General features: G+C 44.7%; 2 protein-coding genes across 4 annotated transcripts in view; one reads left to right on the top strand and one right to left on the bottom strand.

Annotated features, from left to right (window-relative positions):
• USP36 (ubiquitin specific peptidase 36) overlaps positions 1-19,378 on the top strand; it is a 116,336-nt gene that overhangs the window by 50,745 nt on the left and 46,213 nt on the right. Inside the window, exons 1-5 of one of the 2 annotated variants that reach the window (XM_056549880.1) lie at positions 2,922-3,347; positions 9,276-9,526; positions 11,816-12,034; positions 17,254-17,364; positions 18,422-18,524. In XM_056549880.1, coding sequence (XP_056405855.1) covers positions 9,283-9,526; positions 11,816-12,034; positions 17,254-17,364; positions 18,422-18,524 — 677 coding nt within the window. In that variant the 5' untranslated portion in view covers positions 2,922-3,347; positions 9,276-9,282. Of the gene's footprint in view, positions 1-2,921; positions 3,348-9,275; positions 9,527-11,815; positions 12,035-17,253; positions 17,365-18,421; positions 18,525-19,378 lie in introns of those variants that run through there. The other variant, XM_056549881.1, reaches the window with a different exon arrangement.
• Positions 1-19,378, bottom strand: part of LOC130297424 (trichohyalin-like) — a 90,284-nt gene that overhangs the window by 30,598 nt on the left and 40,308 nt on the right. Inside the window, exon 1 of one of the 2 annotated variants that reach the window (XM_056549891.1) lies at positions 3,114-3,242. The exons of the other annotated variant lie outside the window; for it this stretch is intronic. Coding sequence (XP_056405866.1) covers positions 3,114-3,132 — 19 coding nt within the window. The 5' untranslated portion in view covers positions 3,133-3,242. Of the gene's footprint in view, positions 1-3,113; positions 3,243-19,378 lie in introns of those variants that run through there. 2 annotated transcript variants of the gene reach the window in all.

Here is a 19,378-nt window from a genome sequence, read left to right as displayed (position 1 = left end):
CAGTACAGACATCACACAGCACACTCCTCTCAGTACAGACATCACACAGCACAGTCCTCTCTCAGTACAGACATCACACAGCACAGTCCTCTCAGTACAGACATCACACAGCACAGTCCTCAGTACAGACATCACACAGCACACTCCTCTCAGTACAGACATCACACAGCACAGTCCTCTCTCAGTACAGACATCACACAGCACAGTCCTCTCTCTCAGTACAGACATCACACAGCACAGTCCTCTCTCTCAGTACAGACATCACACAGCACAGTCCTCTCAGTACAGACATCACACAGCACAGTCCTCAGTACAGACATCACACAGCACACTCCTCTCAGTACAGACATCACACAGCACAGTCCTCTCTCAGTACAGACATCACACAGCACAGTCCTCTCAGTACAGACATCACACAGCACAGTCCTCTCAGTACAGACATCACACAGCACAGTCCTCTCTCTCAGTACAGACATCACACAGCACAGTCCTCTCTCTCAGTACAGACATCACACAGCACAGTCCTCTCTCAGTACAGACATCACACAGCACAGTCCTCTCAGTACAGACATCACACAGCACAGTCCTCTCTCAGTACAGACATCACACAGCACAGTCCTCTCAGTACAGACATCACACAGCACAGTCCTCTCAGTACAGACATCACACAGCACAGTCCTCTCAGTACAGACATCACACAGCAGTCCTCTCATTACAGACATCACACAGCACAGTCCTCTCAGTACAGACATCACACAGCACAGTCCTCTCAGTACAGACATCACACAGCACAGTCCTCTCAGTACAGACATCACACAGCACAGTCCTCTCAGTATAGACATCACACAGCACAGTCCTCTCAGTACAGACATCACACAGCACAGTCCTCTCAGTACAGACATCAGACAGCACAGTCCTCTCAGTATAGACATCACACAGCACAGTCCTCTCAGTACAGACATCACACAGCACAGTTCTCTCTCAGTACAGACATCACACAGCACACTCCTCTCAGTACAGACATCACACAGCACAGTCCTCTCAGTATAGACATCACACAGCACAGTCCTCTCAGTACAGACATCACACAGCACAGTCCTCTCAGTACAGACATCACACAGCACACTCCTCTCAGTACAGACATCACACAGCACAGTCCTCTCAGTATAGACATCACACAGCACAGTCCTCTCAGTACAGACATCACACAGCACAGTCCTCTCTCAGTATAGACATCACACAGCACAGTCCTCTCAGTACAGACATCACACAGCACAGTCCTCTCAGTACAGACATCACACAGCACAGTCCTCTCAGTACAGACATCACACAGCACACTCCTCTCAGTACAGACATCACACAGCACAGTCCTCTCAGTACAGACATCACACAGCACAGTCCTCTCTCAGTACAGACATCACACAGCACAGTCCTCTCAGTATAGACATCACACAGCACAGTCCTCTCTCAGTACAGACATCACACAGCACAGTCCTCTCTCTCAGTACTGACATCACACAGCACAGTCCTCTCTCTCAGTACAGACATCACACAGCACAGTCCTCTCAGTACAGACATCACACAGCACAGTCCTCTCTCAGTATAGACATCACACAGCACAGTCCTCTCAGTACAGACATCAGACAGCACAGTCCTCTCAGTATAGACATCACACAGCACAGTCCTCTCAGTACAGACATCACACAGCACAGTTCTCTCTCAGTACAGACATCACACAGCACACTCCTCTCAGTACAGACATCACACAGCACAGTCCTCTCAGTATAGACATCACACAGCACAGTCCTCTCAGTACAGACATCACACAGCACAGTCCTCTCAGTACAGACATCACACAGCACACTCCTCTCAGTACAGACATCACACAGCACAGTCCTCTCAGTATAGACATCACACAGCACAGTCCTCTCAGTACAGACATCACACAGCACAGTCCTCTCTCAGTATAGACATCACACAGCACAGTCCTCTCAGTACAGACATCACACAGCACAGTCCTCTCAGTACAGACATCACACAGCACAGTCCTCTCAGTACAGACATCACACAGCACACTCCTCTCAGTACAGACATCACACAGCACAGTCCTCTCAGTACAGACATCACACAGCACAGTCCTCTCTCAGTACAGACATCACACAGCACAGTCCTCTCAGTATAGACATCACACAGCACAGTCCTCTCTCAGTACAGACATCACACAGCACAGTCCTCTCTCTCAGTACTGACATCACACAGCACAGTCCTCTCTCTCAGTACAGACATCACACAGCACAGTCCTCTCAGTACAGACATCACACAGCACAGTCCTCTCTCAGTATAGACATCACACAGCACAGTCCTCTCAGTACAGACATCACACAGCACACTCCTCTCAGTACAGACATCACACAGCACAGTCCTCTCAGTACAGACATCACACAGCACAGTCCTCTCTCAGTATAGACATCACACAGCACAGTCCTCTCAGTACAGACATCACACAGCACAGTCCTCTCAGTACAGACATCACACAGCACAGTCCTCAGTACAGACATCACACAGCACAGTCCTCTCTCAGTACAGACATCACACAGCACAGTCCTCTCAGTACAGACATCACACAGCACACTCCTCTCAGTACAGACATCACACAGCACAGTCCTCTCTCAGTACAGACATCACACAGCACAGTCCTCTCAGTACAGACATCACACAGCACACTCCTCTCAGTACAGACATCACACAGCACAGTCCTCTCAGTACAGACATCACACAGCACAGTCCTCTCTCAGTACAGACATCACACAGCACAGTCCTCTCAGTATAGACATCACACAGCACAGTCCTCTCTCAGTACAGACATCACACAGCACAGTCCTCTCAGTACAGACATCACACAGCACAGTCCTCTCAGTACAGACATCACACAGCACAGTCCTCTCAGTACACAGCGCGCACGTCCAGCCCACAAAATGGCGGACTCCATAATCTACTGTATTTCCCGTAAATAACCCCGCTAGCAGCCGAACTCCTTCCCTGACCCCCAGAGGCAGCAGCTAGGCGTCACACTGCAGTCCGCCCCTCCAGGCACCAGGGCCGCTTCTGCACACCTCCGGGCTCCGCCATCATGGCCGCCGCTCGCCTGCGCTAGAGCAGTTTCTGAGGAGACGGCCTGTGTGACCGCAGTCAGACTGGGCATTCCTCGGACCTTGCGTTTTTTTTGTAACTGTGGTATCAACAACATAAGCCCCCAACACTATGCGGTAGTCTCCGGTTCCGGGAACGGATATCGCCAGGGGCGGAACAGGAAGTGCTAGAATCTAGTGAGAAGAAAGTGGGGCCGGGTAAGTGCTGCAAACGGAGATCTGTGACATTATATTCCGCTGTGTGTCCGGGTGTCACCTCTGTATAGCGCTCACTGCATGTGGTGGCGGCCGGGCACTGCCGGGCGGAGCGGATTGTGCTGCCACTAGGACTGGTACACGGCCTGTCAGTCCTGGCACATGTTCACACCATGTACATGTGCGGCATGTTATGGCTGGTCACCAATAGATCCAGATACTACTGTTTATCCAGGAAACGGCAGAATGGGTGGGGTGTCCTACAACTAGCCCTGCTGGGACCCCCAGCCATTGCCTGTGATCTGTGGGTACAGTAGACAGTGTCTCCCAACCAGGGTGCCTCCAGCTGTTGCAAAACTACAACTCCCAGCATGCCCGGACAGCCGAAGGCTGTCCGGGCATGCTGGGAGTTGTGGTTTTGCAACAGCTGGAGGCACCCTGGTTGGGAGACACTGCAGTAACACCACGTTTTTTGCCATACTGTTTTCAATCAGTTTTTCTTATGAAAACCGTATGGCAAAAAAAAACAGATGGAACAGTATGGGAAAAAGTAAACCGTATACTGTTTTTAAAAGTGCATACGGTTCCGTCCATTTTTTATAAAAAAAATAACATATGTTTTTGATAATTTTGTCCATTTTTAATGGGAGCGGTGTTGAGTGGGGACTTTAGGATGCAAATGCGCAGGTGCAAAGTAAAAACCGTATACAGTTTCCCGTATGGAACCGTATACATGTGCGTTTCCCATTGACGTCCATGTTAAAAAAAAAAATGTATGTAGTTGCAGTACGGTTTTAAAACTGGAAACAAAAACGTGGTCGACCACGGTTTTGACTCCGGTTTAAAAACCGTACTGCAACTGTATATGTGTTTTTTTTTTTTTAACATGGACGTCAATGGGAAACGCACATGTATACGGTTCCATACGGTAAACCGTATACGGTTTTTACTTTGCACATGCGCATTTGCATCCTAAAGTCCCCACTCGACACCCCTTGCATTAAAAATTGACAAAATTATCAAAAACGTATGTATTTTTTATTTTTTTTTATAAAAATGGACGGAACCATATGCACTTTAAAAAAACAGTATAGAGTTTAAAAACGCATACGGTTTACTTTTTCCCATACAGTTCCATCCGTTTTTTTTGCCATATGGTTTTCTTTAGAAAAACTGATTGAAAGCAGCCTAAATGTTCATCTTCCTGTAGCACCAGGCTTCACCATGGACAGCGTCCACAGGATGAGTGATGAAAGTGTGATTGTTGGGGGTCTGCGGTAGATTTTCTGCAGTGTAAATTCCGCTGCCGAAAATCTGCTGTGGAGACTAGAGATGAGCGAACTTGCAGCAAATTCGATTCGTCACGAACTTCTCGGCTCGGCAGTTGATGACTTTTCCTGCATAAATGAGTTCAGCTTTCAGGTGCTCCTGTGGGCTGGAAAAGTTGGATACATTCCTAGGAAAGAGTCTCCTAGGACTGTATCCACCTTTTCCAGCCCACCGGAGCACCGGAAAGCTGAACTAATTTATGCAGGAAAAGTCATCAACTGCCGAGCCGAGAAGTTTGTGACGAATGGAATTTGCTGTAAGTTCGCTCATCTCTAGTGGAGACGGATAAGGAATTCAGTGGATTCCTTCATAATATGTTGTTTGATTCCTAATCACTAGTTATAAGATACTGGGCCTAGGAGAAGAACGAATGACACCGACTCCAAAGCTGTATGTAGACTCTTCTGAGTTCACACGGCCGTCTAGACCCGTCACGTTCTCCTCCAGTCAAAAATAAAAACGGACTTTAAAAAAAAAAAATGGACATTAACGGATGCAAACGGATGTTATCCGTTATTGTTCCGTTAATAAACCAAAAAATATATATATCTTTTTTGTTCTGAGCATGCTGAGAAGTAAAAACGGATTGAAAAAACTGATGCAAACGGATGACATTAAAGGCTCATCCGTTTTCCATAGACTTCAATGTTTGTTTTTTTGACGGAAGAAAAAAATCCTGCATGTGCCGTTTTTTTTTCTGCCGTCAAAGAAATGGAAATGAGTGCAGACGGGTACAAACGGATGTAAACGGATTGTAAATAATCCCATACATTGACATGAATGGGATTTTTTTTTTAAAAATCGTTTTCAATTCGTTTACACCCTGCAAGAACGGAACCGAAACATGGATAAAAAAAACGGGGACAGACGGCCGGGTAAACGCACCCTTACAGTGACCAAGATTATTATAGCACAGGAGAGAGGATGGCACACTGCCAAATTATATGTAGCCACAAACATATGGTTAATCTCATAAACAGGAAATAAGGCTTCAAACTTAATGGCCTCGAAGCTTTCTTGTAAGCTCAGCACTTGTAACCTTGAATGACGCTAATGGAGTTCATGAATGAAAAAATACAGACAAGATGGCGGATCATAGACAACATGGCTGATGGTATACAAGTACACCCCCCTCACAGCTCACGGCCGGAGACACGTTGCAATAAAATCTGAAAGAGTCTTTAGGGTTAGTTCACATGTGCGTGTTTTGCTGCTGATTTTGAAGTCTTTATACAGTCTCGGTTTCTTGATACGCCCTCCAGTTCCTAAGATATGAAGGGTTATAATTTGTCTGACAATTCAGGGAAACAGTCAGATGGGGGGAATATCAGGTGATGGGCGGGTTATATAGTCAGGAGGTGTGTAACTAATGTAACCCCTCTGATTTTATAATCCCACACATGTGATAGCCACGATAAAGGGGTACTCCGCTGCTCAGGGTTTGGAAAAAACTGTTCCGAACGCTGGAGCCGGCGCCGATAGCTTGTGACGTTATAGCCCCGCCTCCTCATGATGCCTCGCCCCCTCGATGCAAGTTTATGGGAGGGGGCGTGACGGCTGCCATAGACTTGCATTGAGGGGGCGGGGTGTGACATCATGAGCTCCAGGTGCCGGCTCCAGCGTTCGGAACAGTTTGTTCCCCTTTAAGTTCACGCCCATCTGACGGAATTGTCAGACTAATTATAAACCCTTATTTCAGGAATGGAGGGGCATATTTTCCTATTGACCACAATTGGAAAGTCAAAATCTGTCAAAATATGATTAGGAATTTTTTTTTTTTTTTTAAGTTTTAGTTTAAAAAAGTTGACAGGACTTTGTGGGAAAGGGGGGCAGATTGTTGCACTGCGTTTACTTAAACCTACATTTGCCCACAGGTGTAAGTTTCTAGCTGAAATCTATGCCAGATCTGAGCCGGTGTAGATTTCGATGTCCATCACAATCTTACACCAGTGGGGATTTACTTGAGACTGTCTTAATAACGGCCAGTCTTAGTAAATCATCCTGCGTAGACTCCCTGAGTGACCGCTCCAGTTCAGACAGATGCATTGAGTTGTTAAAAAAAGGACGTGTTAGAACGGAGCTCGTGCTCCAGCGCTGCTAACTAGTGACTTCTAGCTCTCCATTTTCACATTATTCTTGGCAACACCTTCCTCAACATGCCGGCTAGGAAGAAAAAGCCTCCGCAACAAGCAAAATTGTCAAAATTCTGCTTCTCTTGAGGTGCGGGAGATTCTCAAGATGGCGGCGGTCAGGAAATGAGCTGTGTTACCGGTGATGACCCACCAGACGCTGGTGAAACTGGCCTTGCCTGTCTCTAATGTGACTCTTACAGACACAGCAATAAAGGACATGTTGTTTCTTCAGCGCAAATCCTTACGGCTTGACATGCAGTCATTAACCCCCTTCACACTGAAGTGTCTGGTCTGGGTTCTAGGGTTCACAGTCTGGAGGAGAGACTCTGAGAATTTGCTACATCCCATAACTCTCTAATAGATGCGCGTAATGCTTTAGATGATGAGGCGACCGATATTAAAGCAAAAAATGGCCGACCTTGAGGACAGAGGGTGGTGAAATAATATCAAACTCCGAGGTATCCCAGAGACCATTCTGCCATCAGACATTCCGCACTATGTCATGTCTCTAATTAAAGCATCTCTGCCGGACTGCTCTGACCAAGATCTCGAAATTGATTGGGCGCACCGCATACCACGCCCTAGACACCTAGCAGACCCGGTGCCCCGAGATGTTTTAGCCTGGGTACATTTTTTTAGAGTGAAGGTAGCACTCATATCTCTCTCCAGGGAAAATGGTGGACTACCAGCCCTGTATCACAAAGTTCTACTATTTGCGGATCTGTCCATGGTGACTTTGCAAATGCGTCGGGATTTGGCCCCAATTACTACTGCTCTTAGACAAGCCAAACTACCATATATATATATATATATATATATATATATATATATATATATGGGGCTTCCTAGTGCGTCTCCGGGTTCACGCCAAAAACGAGCTTCATGTTTTCCAGTCCACTGAAGAAAGGCGAAAGGTCCTTGGCCAATGGATCATCTCATTGCCAGAGCAACCTTCACAACTGTTACGCCGAGTGCTCCGGGTCCCTGCTCCTCCCCAGAGCGCTCGCGGCGTTCTCCTCTCTGCAGCGCCCCGGTCAGACCCGCTGACCGGGAGCGCTGCACTGACACTGCCGGCGGGGATGCGATTCGCATAGCGGGACGCGCCCGCTCGCGAATCGCATCCCAAGCTACTTACCTGTCCCGGTCCCCGGCTGTCACGTCCTGGCGCGCGCGGCTCCGCTTTCTCTATGGTGCGCACGCGCCAGCTCTCTAGGATTTAAAGGGCCAGTGCACCACTGGTGCCTGGCCCAATCACTGCTATTACTCCCACCTGCTCCACGCCTATAATATCTCACTTCCCCTTCCCTGCATTGCCGGATCTTGTTGCCATTGTGCCAGTGAAAGCGTTCCTTGTATGTCCCAAGCCAATGTTCCAGACCTCCTGCCGTTGCCCATGACTACGATCCCTGCTGCCTGCCCTGACCTTCTGCTACGTCCGACCTTGCTCTTGCCTAATCCCTTGTACCGCACCTATCTCAGCCGTCAGTCGGGGTTGAGTCGCTATCGGGTGGAACGACCTGGGGGTTACCTGCCGCAGCAAGTCCATCCCGCTTTGCGGCGGGCTCTGGTGAATACCAGTTACCCCTTAGACTCCGTTCCCCTGGTACGGCCCACATCATCACCTCACTGACACAGAGGATCCACCACCAGTATCCTCACAGTACCCGGATCCTGACAACAACCACCATCTAAACTCAGCAAAGAGTGGTCTATGGTCCTCTGAGTGCTGGCTATCATCGTGGAATTTCCAGGGGTACTTCAGTGCAAAACTTCTTATCCCCTATCAAAAGTATAGGGGATAAGATGTTAGATAGCTGGGGACCCCTGCGATCTCCTGTGTTCGTGACATCACGCCATGCCCCCTCCATTCATGTACTACGTAGCCGTCACGCCTCCTCCCATAGACCTGAAAGGAGGGGGAGTGGCAGCTGTAGTCGCAAGTCATCCGTCACGGAGCCAACAGATGACCGAGGTGCCGCGCCAGCGATCCCTGGGTCTCCATGATCTAAGATCTTATCCCCTATCCTTTTGATAGGAGATGAGATGTTTTGCGCCGGAGTTCGCCTTTAAAGTGTGGAGCCATGCATTGTCTCTACTGGACTCCTGTCCTACACAGCTATAGGCTGCCGAATAGACTTTAACCCAAGGTCATTGTTCATTGCTTTCAGTATCCGTAATTGGCTTTACTGTTTCTCGAATTTCTGTTTGATGCCTTTTTTACTGTTTAATTACTGGTGACCTTCTTTCTTTTCATGCTTACTGCACTGCTAGTTTTCTGTGGTGGCAATTGCCCTCGCTAGGAGGGGTACTGTCGCCCTGTTAGGAGCCATTGCAAAAAGTTTGTGTGTTGCCCTGGCCTAACGTTAGAGGTACAGTATAGGCTACGAGTGCCATGTTGTGGTATAGCTTTTGAATGTGACCAAGAGTTGTTGTAAAATGTGACAATTTTTTTTCTCATCTCTCCTCGTAGAGCAAACATGCCAATTGTGGAGAAACTAAAAGATGCCCTGAAGCCAGGCCGGAAGTACTCAGACGATGTAGAACTTGGGAAGTTGCTCACTTCCTCTGCTAAGAAGATTCTTTTACAAAAAATAGAGTTCGAACCAGCAAGCAAAAGTTTCTACTACCAGTTGGAGACATTGAAGAGCAAATATATCCTGTTGAGTCCAACTCTTCAACCTACCACCTCACAAAGGAGCTTGGAAGGGGCCCATAAGCAGAGTATGTCATTGCAAACGCTTGGCTTTTCTATTGTGTTTTTATTTATAAAAGATATTTTAAGGGTCCCTGCACAGTACAGACATTCCACCTTTAGTTGCCACCCATTGTTTTCAGGATTCTACCGCTATATGCTGTAGCATTGTTTCGCTGGAAGACATCCGAAACTGCACTGCGGTCATTAGGATGACGCTAGAAGTCTGTCCAAAGGATAGGGGATAATGTGTATGATCACAGGGGTCCCGCCACTGGGGACCCCATGATCTCGGTGCAGCCCCCGGCATTCCGTGCCACGGACGTCACGTACCCCCCTCCCCCATAGACATGAATGGAGGGGGCGGCACTAGGGGGCGTGGCCGTAACGTCCCGTCTCGGAGGCATCGCCCCGCACAGAATGCTGGGGCAGCATCGGGATCGTTGGGGGTCTCCAACGGTGGGAACCTTGCGACCATACATCATAACGAAAGATCATAAGATGAATAAACCCGGAATACACCTTCTAAGAGTGGATTCTTGCAGAGGAAGTCGAATTCCACTCAAAACAATTGGAGCAGAGTTTCTGTAGTGTGTATGGTCCCTTACCGACCACTATAGCAAGACTAATATCTCTCTATGTAACCCTACTGTCTTGTTTTCATTCAAGATTTACTGTTATGAAGGGATCAAGGCAGCATTACTGGTATTATACCGTGGTCTCCTAAACTCTTGTATAACCTTTGGGAGACTAAAGCGGGCTGTGGACTTTAGATTAAAGAGGTACTCCGCTGCTCAGTGTTTGGAACAAACTGTTCCGAATGCTGGAGCCGGCTCCGGGAGCTCGTGATGTCATAGTCCCGCCCCCTCATGATGTCATGAGATAAAGCCTTTTTTTGTTTATTGTTGCATGTGTTATTAACCCCTTAAGGACGCAGGACGTAAATGTACGTCCTGGTGAGGTGGTACTTAACGCACCAGGACGTACATTTACGTCCTAAGCATAACCGCGGGCATCGGAGCGATGCCCGTGTCATGCGCGGCTGATCCCGGCTGCTGATCGCAGCCAGGGACCCGCCGGCAATGGCCGACGCCCGCGATCTCGCGGGCGTCCGCCATTAACCCCTCAGGTGCCGGGATCAATACAGATCCCGGCATCTGCGGCAGTTCGCGATTAAAATGAACGATCGGATCGCCCGCAGCGCTGCTGCGGGGATCCGATCATTCATAACGCCGCATGGAGGTCCCCTCACCTTCCTCCGTGCGGCTCCCGGCGTCTCCTGCTCTGGTCTGTGATCGAGCAGACCAGAGCAGGAGATGACCGATAATACTGATCTGTTCTATGTCCTATACATAGAACAGATCAGTATTAGCAATCATGGTATTGCTATGAATAGTCCCCTATGGGGACTATTCAAGTGAAAAAAAAAATGTAAAAAAATGTAAAAGTAAAAGTAAAAAAAAAGTGAAAAATCCCCTCCCCCAATAAAAAAGTAAAACGTCCGTTTTTTCCTATTTTACCCCCAAAAAGCGTAAAAAACATTTTTTATAGACATATTTGGTATCGCCGCGTGCGTAAATGTCCGAACTATTAAAATAAAATGTTAATGATCCCGTACGGTGAACGGCGTGAACGAAAAAAAATTAAAAAAGTCCAAAATTCCAACTTTTTTAATACATTTTATTAAAAAAAAAATTATAAAAAATTTATTAAAAGTTTTTTATATGCAAATGTGGTATCAAAAAAAAGTACAGATCATGGCGCAAAAAATGAGCCCCCATACCGCCGCTTATACGGAAAAATAAAAAAGTTATAGGTCATCAAAATAAAGGGATTATAAACGTACTAATTTGGTTAAAAAGTTTGTGATTTTTTTTAAGCGCAACAATAATATGAAAGTATATAATAATGGGTATCATTTTAATCGTATTGACCCTCAGAATAAAGAACACACGTCATTTTTACCATAAATTGTACGGCGTGAAAACGAAACCTTCCAAAATTAGCAAAATTGCGTTTTTCGTTTTAATTTCCCCACAAAAATAGTGTTTTTTGGTTGCGCCATACATTTTATGATATAATGAGTGATGTCATTACAAAGGACAACTGGTCGCGCAAAAAACAAGCCCTCATACTAGTCTGTGGATGAAAATATAAAAGAGTTATGATTTTTAGAAGGCGAGGAGGAAAAAATGAAAACGTAAAAATTAAATTGTCTGAGTCCTTAAGGCCAAAATGGGCTGAGTCCTTAAGGGGTTAATATACAGTACATAGGAAGTGCAAGGTTTGGACTACATTTTTATTTTTGTTTGTTCCAGGCATTGACTTTGCATCTAGTAGCTCAGATGGAATTCCACATCCTCAGAAGGTTCTCTTTCCGGTGGAGAAGTTATCCATGAAATGGGAGCGCGTCTCCAGGGTGGGAGCCGGCCTTCAAAATTTGGGAAACACTTGTTTTCTGAATTCTACTGTCCAGTGTCTGACATATACTCCTCCTTTAGCTAATTACCTATTATCTAAAGAGCATACCCGTAACTGTAAGTACTTTTACATTCATGAATACTAAAAATCCTACTTCACACTTATGTTCTAGAACACCAATTAAAGGGGTATTCCAGAAAAAAACTTTATTTATTTATTTATTTATTTTTTATATATATGAACTGGCTCCAGAAAGTTAAAGGAGTACTCTGGTGCAGAGTATTCCTGCCCGGGCTGCAAAATAAATGAAAATAAACCATCTCTCACCTTCCTGGGTTCCCGCAGAGCGCCACTACAGCTGATGGGTCCTCCGGTCCATCTTCTTCATACTTCCGTGTGTAACGAAGCGTCACATGGCGCTCAGCCTATCGCCGGCCGCCGCGATGTTCTGCCTCGGCCCGAGATCGCGGGCGTCGGCCATTGCCAGCGGGTCCCTGGCTGCGATCAGCAGCCGGGATCAGCCGCGCATGACACGGGCATCGCTCCGATGCCCGCGGTTATGCTTATGACGTAAATGTACGTCCTGGTGCGTTAAGTACCACCGCACCAGGACGTACATTTACGTCCTGCGTCGTTAAGGGGTTAATAGAAGTAATTCACAAATATGTTTAACTTTCTGGAGCCAGTTGATATATAAAAAAAGTTTTCTCCTGGATAACCCCTTTTTAAAGGGGTTTTACAGACATTATTGTTGTACTGTGGTCTGCCTCCCTGTGCTGTCAAACTACTGAATACTTACCTCTCCTGCTGGTGCCACTTTGCAGTCCTCCTGTCCCCGCTTAGGTTTCGGTTCCTGTGATATTTTGGGCAGATAGTAACTTCCTGCTTAGTCCATTGATTGGCTAAGCAGACACCTCCTGCCCGACAAAACATCACTGGAAACAGTGCAGTAGACCTATACGTTGCTGCATGGAAAGTGGTAAACTTTTTTTATTTTTTTTATTTTTTTAATCGACTGGTGCCAGAAAGTTTAAGAGATTTGTAAATTACTTCTATTAAAAAATTCTTAATCCTTCCAGTACTTATCAGCTGCTGTATACTACAGAGGAAGTTCTTTTCTTTTTGGATTTCTTTTCTGTCACCACCACAGTGCTCTCGGCTGACACCTCTGTCCATGTCAGGAACTGTCCAGAGCAAGAGAAAATCCCCATAGCAAACCTATGCTGCTTTGGACAGTTCCTAAAAATGGACAGAGGTGTCAGCAGCGAGCACTGTGGTCGTGACAGAAAAGAAATCCCAAAAGAAAAGAATTTCCTCTGTAGTATACAGCCGCTACTAAGTACTGGAAGGATTAAGAATTTTTAATAGAACTAATTTACAAATCTGTTTAACTTTCTGGCACCAGTTGATTTTTTATTATTTTTTTTTATTTTTATATATTTTTTTTTTTTATGTTTTCCTCCAGAGTACCTGCCTTTAATCCCATTCATGCCCTATGAGACTGACAAAGATGGCTGAAAAAAGTGCTAGGCTGTTTTCAGCAGTTTCACCACGAGTGAATGGAGTGGTAGCATGCATGACCTCCAATCCCTTCTTATGGGGACAAGGGATCACCAGTCTTATGAATGGTTGTGGTCCCAGCAGTTGGACCCCCACTGATTGCCTATCCTTTGAAAAGGCAAGACAAGCTTCGCATTCTTGTGTTGAATTGGGTTGGGTGTCCAGTATTTTATAGGAGTTGAGCAGAGAAAAGAGATCCGTATTTTTTTTTTCCTTCTCTGCTCTACTCCCAATTTCCAAAAGATTGCGCAACAGAGCTTCGTTTAGCACAGGGTTCTCAAACTGTGGCCCTCCAGATGTTGCAAAACTTCAACTCCCAACATGCCCGGACAGCCGTTGGCTGTCCGTGCATGCTGGGAGTTGAAGTTTTGCTACATCTAGAGGGCCACAGTTTGTGACCACTGCTTTAGCGGAACACAGTGGCAGTGTGAACCTAGCTTTGGTTATAATTTTGAAAAATACCCAATAAAGGGAACCTGTCACATAACTTATAATGTCCTTACCTAGGGCAGCATAGCATATCGACAGGCATGCTGTTTCCAGTGGTCTGTCGATTATTAGGATACATGCAGTAAATAATTGAGAATTCACTTGCCTGTCGCTGCTGGATAAAAAGTTACGGATATTCATTAAAGGGGTACTCCACTGGAAAACATTTTTTTTTTTTTTTTAAATTAACTGGTGCCAGAAAGTTAAACGGATTTGTAAATTACTTCTATTTATAAATCTTAATCCTTCCAGTACTCATTAGCTGCTGAATACTACAGAGGAAATTCTGTTCTTTGTGGAATACAGTGCTCTCTGCTGACATCTCTGTCCATTGAAGGAACTGTCCAGAGTAGGAGAAAATCCCCATAGAAAACATATGCTGCTCTGGACAGTTCCTAAAATGGACAGAGATGTCAGCAGAGAGCACTGTGATCCAAAAAGAAAAGCATTTCCTCTGTAGTATTCAGCAGCTAATAAGTACTGGAAGGATTAAGATTTTTTTTAATAGAAGTAATTTACAAATCTGTTTAACTTTCTGGCACCAGTTGATTTAAAAAAAAAATATTTTTTTTTTCCACAGAACCCCTGTAATGAAATGCTAACTATGCTCTGCGGGTTTTTATGTTTGCAGTAATACCAGAAACTACTTTGTTGGGCAGGGCCTTTTATCAGTGCTAAGATGACAGCTGGGGGCCATTCTTAGGTGCCATAGCATCCTACTGAAATCCTTTCAACATTTTGTAAAAAGGTCCAATGGGCTGTCAATGGAGCCCCTTCTTTCTGTAAACCACTTGGATGCTGCAAACTGCATTGACCTTGGCATCTTAGGGGTTACACAGTTAGGATTTGGGTTATCCCTGCCAATGTGGCAGTAGCCCTGCTGTGTATTGCATTTGGCTCTTGCTACTTCTGGCGTGGGCTCTTCTTCTGTAGTAGCTCAGTTTTCTGTCCCCAATGGGGTTACAATCTGATTTTCCTAAGTAAGACAGATACAGATTAGGGCTAGTTTTATATAAGAAACCACAAATATCCACAAAAAATAGCTACAAATATCATTATTAAATAACAAAATGACAAAAAAGTCCAAAATATTTAAAAAACTGCAAACCATTCAAGTTAAAGGGTCTCCAGTATCGGAGTACTCCAATGGGTCAATCCCCAAATTTTAATCCTGACGCGTTTCCCCGTATACAGATAAAGATACTGTTCATCAGAGGTAATGAACCAAGATGGAGATATTAAGAAGTATAGATATACTGTTTGTACGTACTATTCCACTCTATATAACAAAATAGCACACAAAGTACATAGATGGCACATAAATAACACATAAATAGCACATAAATGGCATAAAAAATGGCACATAGCTGACAAGAACATTGTTAAAGGGTAGCTCCCACCATCCTATATTTTTTTTTCTGTCCCTGCCTATTGCCAATCTATCCCTAACCCCCTCCCTGTTTTAAATTTTTCTTTTTACTATATTAAAAATAACTTTTTGTCTGCCTGGTAGTGTGCTCACTGTAGTGTGCAGACTTCCACCACGTCACTGATGCCTGCTGGGGACAACACTTCCGCCCTTAGTTTATCTACACAGGGTGAAACAGCTGGAGGCTGTGTAGATGAACTAGAAGTTAGTGCCATGCGGCGCTAGCCCGTTCCCTCCGTCAACCCCCCCCCCCCCAATACCCCGTTCCCTCCATCACAAAACCCATGCAGGGACAGCGGCGGCGACGACTTGTGCGGGAAGAGTGGCCTCCCAGCCAATGGCCGGGGAGCCAATGCGCTCGCTCCCGCCTGTCTGATTGACAGGCAGGGAGCGAGAGCAGCCTAAATGAAAAAGGACTGATTGCCAGGCCAAAATCAGTCCTTTTTCAGGTGTGACGTCACGCCAGGCTGCAGCTGGCCACTAGGAGGGTGACCCCTAGTGGCCGGTTTTTAAATGTAAATTTCACCCTGATTGTCCCCCCCAAAAAATAATGACAATATATTAGAGAGATGTTGTAGTGCATAAGTACTACAACATATCAAAAAATAAAGTTTGTGACAGTGCCCATTTAAGGTAAGATAATTAACAATGTTCTTGTCAGCTATGTGCCATTTTTTATGCCATTTATGTGTTATTTATGTGCCATCTATGTACTTTGTGTGCTATTTTGTTATGTAGAGTGGAATAGTACGTACAAACAGTATATCTATACTTCTTAATATCTCCATCTCTATCTATCTCTATATGTGTATATATATATATATATATATATATATATATATATATATATATATATATTATACATACATACACACATACACATCTTGGTTCATTACCCCTGATGAATCGTATCTGTATACGGGGAAACGCGTCAGGATAAAAATTTGGGGATTGACCCATTGGAGTACTCCGATATTGGAGACCCTTTAACCTGAATGGTTTGCTGTTTTTTAATATTTTGGACTCTTTTTGTAATTTTGTTATTTAATAAAGATATCTTTTAGCTATTTTTTGTGGATATTTGTGGTAAAGTTTAGCTTAAGTAGAAATGGTAGTCCAGGTTCTGTTAGTGACTGGCTAGTTTTATATGAGGCCTTCAAGTATGTCAAGTGACACATCCAGGGACACGTCCCTTTTGTTTAATTTTTTTATTTAAACTGTAATTTTCATTAAATTTTCAAGGTAGGGAACATACAATGACAAAATCTGGGGAAAACAGGTCCCCCATAGCACAAGACAATAATAATAAAAACATATTATGAAACATGTATCAAGGTGGAACAAAGCGATTACAGAAAACACGAGTAAAGCTACAGTATATAAGCTCCAATTCCAGCTATTCCAGTACTACAAGGAAAAATTAGGGGATGGGACGAGGGAAAGCGGGAAAGGACAGGAGGAATGGGGAGTACAACACCAACAGACCACAGGAAGGGAGGGGGGCACACCCCATAACACGAAGGAATAAGGAACCATAAAGAGAGAGATAGGGAAAGAGCGCAGCCAAAAAAACCAGGAGAGAGGCTAGAGGTTAAGGACGTTGCCTGTCCGTGAATCTATCCCACGGGTCCCACACAGAAAGAAACAGTGGAACAGTATTGTTTGAGGAGGCCGTGAGTGACTCGAGAGAGCGAATCTCTGGAATCCTGGCTAACAAATCTTCCTCGGATGGGGGTAAGGTATGGGGGTATGCTTCCAGTGTTGACTCGTCCCTTTTTAATGATTTCTGCATTCTAATGATAAAGGACTTTTCTTTTTAGAGAGCGCAGTTATAAAACCTTCCTCTCTTCTTTTCAGGTCCACAGGGTGGATTCTGTATGCTGTGCATTATGCAAAACCATCTGATTCAAGCCTTTGCCAACAGTGGAAATTCGATCAAGCCAGTTTCTTTTATTCGTGAACTGAAAAGTAAGAACTTGTATGAAATGTATGTTTTTATAACAACTAATAGGGAGTAGATATTGAGTTTTTTTTAACTTTTTTTTTTTTTTTTTTACTTCAGATATTTATTTAATTCACTTTAGTTATTAACTGTACATAGAATATGAATCGGCGCACTCGCCCAATCACTTCTGGTTCCAGTAACTTACGTGATGTTATTCTCTTTAGATGGTAACGGGGGAGTTCAGACGCTAGGCACGGACCGTGTCACGCAGCTTGTCGCTTCGTCAGGCCGTGAGGCCTGACGAAGCGCCAAGCGGCGTGACACGGTCCGTGCCCAGCGTCTGAACTCCCTCGTTACCATCTACCACCTCCCCGCTACCATCCAAAGAGAATAACATCTCACCGGATGTGATTGGGTGAGTGCTCCGATTCATATTCTATGTACAGTTTATTATTACTTCAATGGACTTTTTCTTCGCGTTAGCGCCATCCATGGTTCCAGTTGCGATTATACTAGTGCATCCCAGGTGCCTGGACATTTCTATTAGTGCGGTTGTTTTTTGTAGTGCCGGTTTTCTTGCTGCCTTTGGATTGTTGGTTCACTTTAGTTATTATTGCCTCTGTCATAGGATCAGGAGTACTGGACATCTTATCCCCTATCCAGTCCGGTCACAAAAGCGGATACGGGGCAAAAATGAGCCGACCAGAGTCACTATCTGACTCCGGTCGGCTCAATTAAAGTGTTACCCCCAGTGGAAAACTTTGTTTGTTTTTTTTTTTTTAATGATTTGGTGCCAGAAAGTTAAACCGATTTGTAAATTACTTCTATTAAAAATAGAACTGGACAGTTCTTAAAATGGACAGAGATGTCAGCAGAGAGCACTGTGCTTGTGATTCAGCAGGGAGCTCTGTGTTCCAAAAAAAAAAAAAAAATTTCCTCTGTAGTATTCAGCAGCTAATAAGTACTGGAAGGATTAAGATTTTTATCCTTCACTGCATGCGCTTGGCTAGGAGTCAGGGTTGAGCTGGCCTCCTAATGTCCTGTACTAATCTGTCCTACTTTTATTATTTCTAACGATAGAAATTGCCCGTCATTTCCGATTTGGGAGCCAAGAGGATGCACATGAGTTCCTGCGGTACACAATTGATGCCATGCAAAAGGCTTGTTTGAACGGATATGCCAAGTAAGGCTCCAAAAAAACAAAACTTTATTTAGATGTTTTGTTTTATTTATTTATTTATTTATTTATTTATTTTTTATTTAATTTTTTTAGCCTTATTTCATAGTCAGAGTTTGTGTCTCCAGTTGGAAACTTTAAACAAATGAATCTAAAAGTGTTGTATTAATTGAAGACTATAATGATAACTTATCTATATAGTGGCCCAGATTTTTCAATCTGTCTGAGAGAAAAATGTCTGATTATTTGTCATGATAGCAATCATTCACAGCTCATTGTTGCTGTCTGAGATATTACGGTGCATTTAGAAAGTCTTAAGTCCCTTCCAATTATTATATTTTTTTTTAACATTTTGTTGTGGCCCTCTGCTAGAATAAAAAAAATCAAGTCCCCCCCCCCCCCCCTTCATTCCGCAGTCAATGCCCCATAATAAGAATGTGATGATAAAAGAAATATATATTTCTATTAAGTGCTAGGAGCTTCCTGTAAACATCTTTCATATTCAATGCTATATACTGTGCCTGGAATCCTACCAAATAGGGCACTAGGGCTGCTCTTAGTTGGTCAGCTTTTAGCAATTCTCATATGTTTTAACCCCTTAAAGGAAATCTGTCACCAGTGTCACCTGCACTAACCTGTCGGTTCCGACAGTGCAGGTGACACTGATGACAACGGTACTTACCTTTTCCTGTTCCGTGGTGGCGATCTTCGGTAATTTCCTCCATTAGCTCCAGTCCCGGCAGCCGGCTTGGGGCACGGGCGGAGCTTACTGACATCACCGCTGCTGCGAGACCCAGCAGAGAGCAGCAGCAGCCTGGGGCATGGGCGGAGCTTAGTAACGTCACCGCTGCTGCTCCCTG

Source organism: Hyla sarda, chromosome 13 (genome assembly GCF_029499605.1).
Source record: "Hyla sarda isolate aHylSar1 chromosome 13, aHylSar1.hap1, whole genome shotgun sequence".
Classification (NCBI taxonomy): Eukaryota; Metazoa; Chordata; class Amphibia; order Anura; family Hylidae; genus Hyla; species Hyla sarda.
The sequence above is the reverse complement of the archived record's forward strand: the minus strand, read 5'-3'. Positions and strand labels throughout refer to the sequence as shown.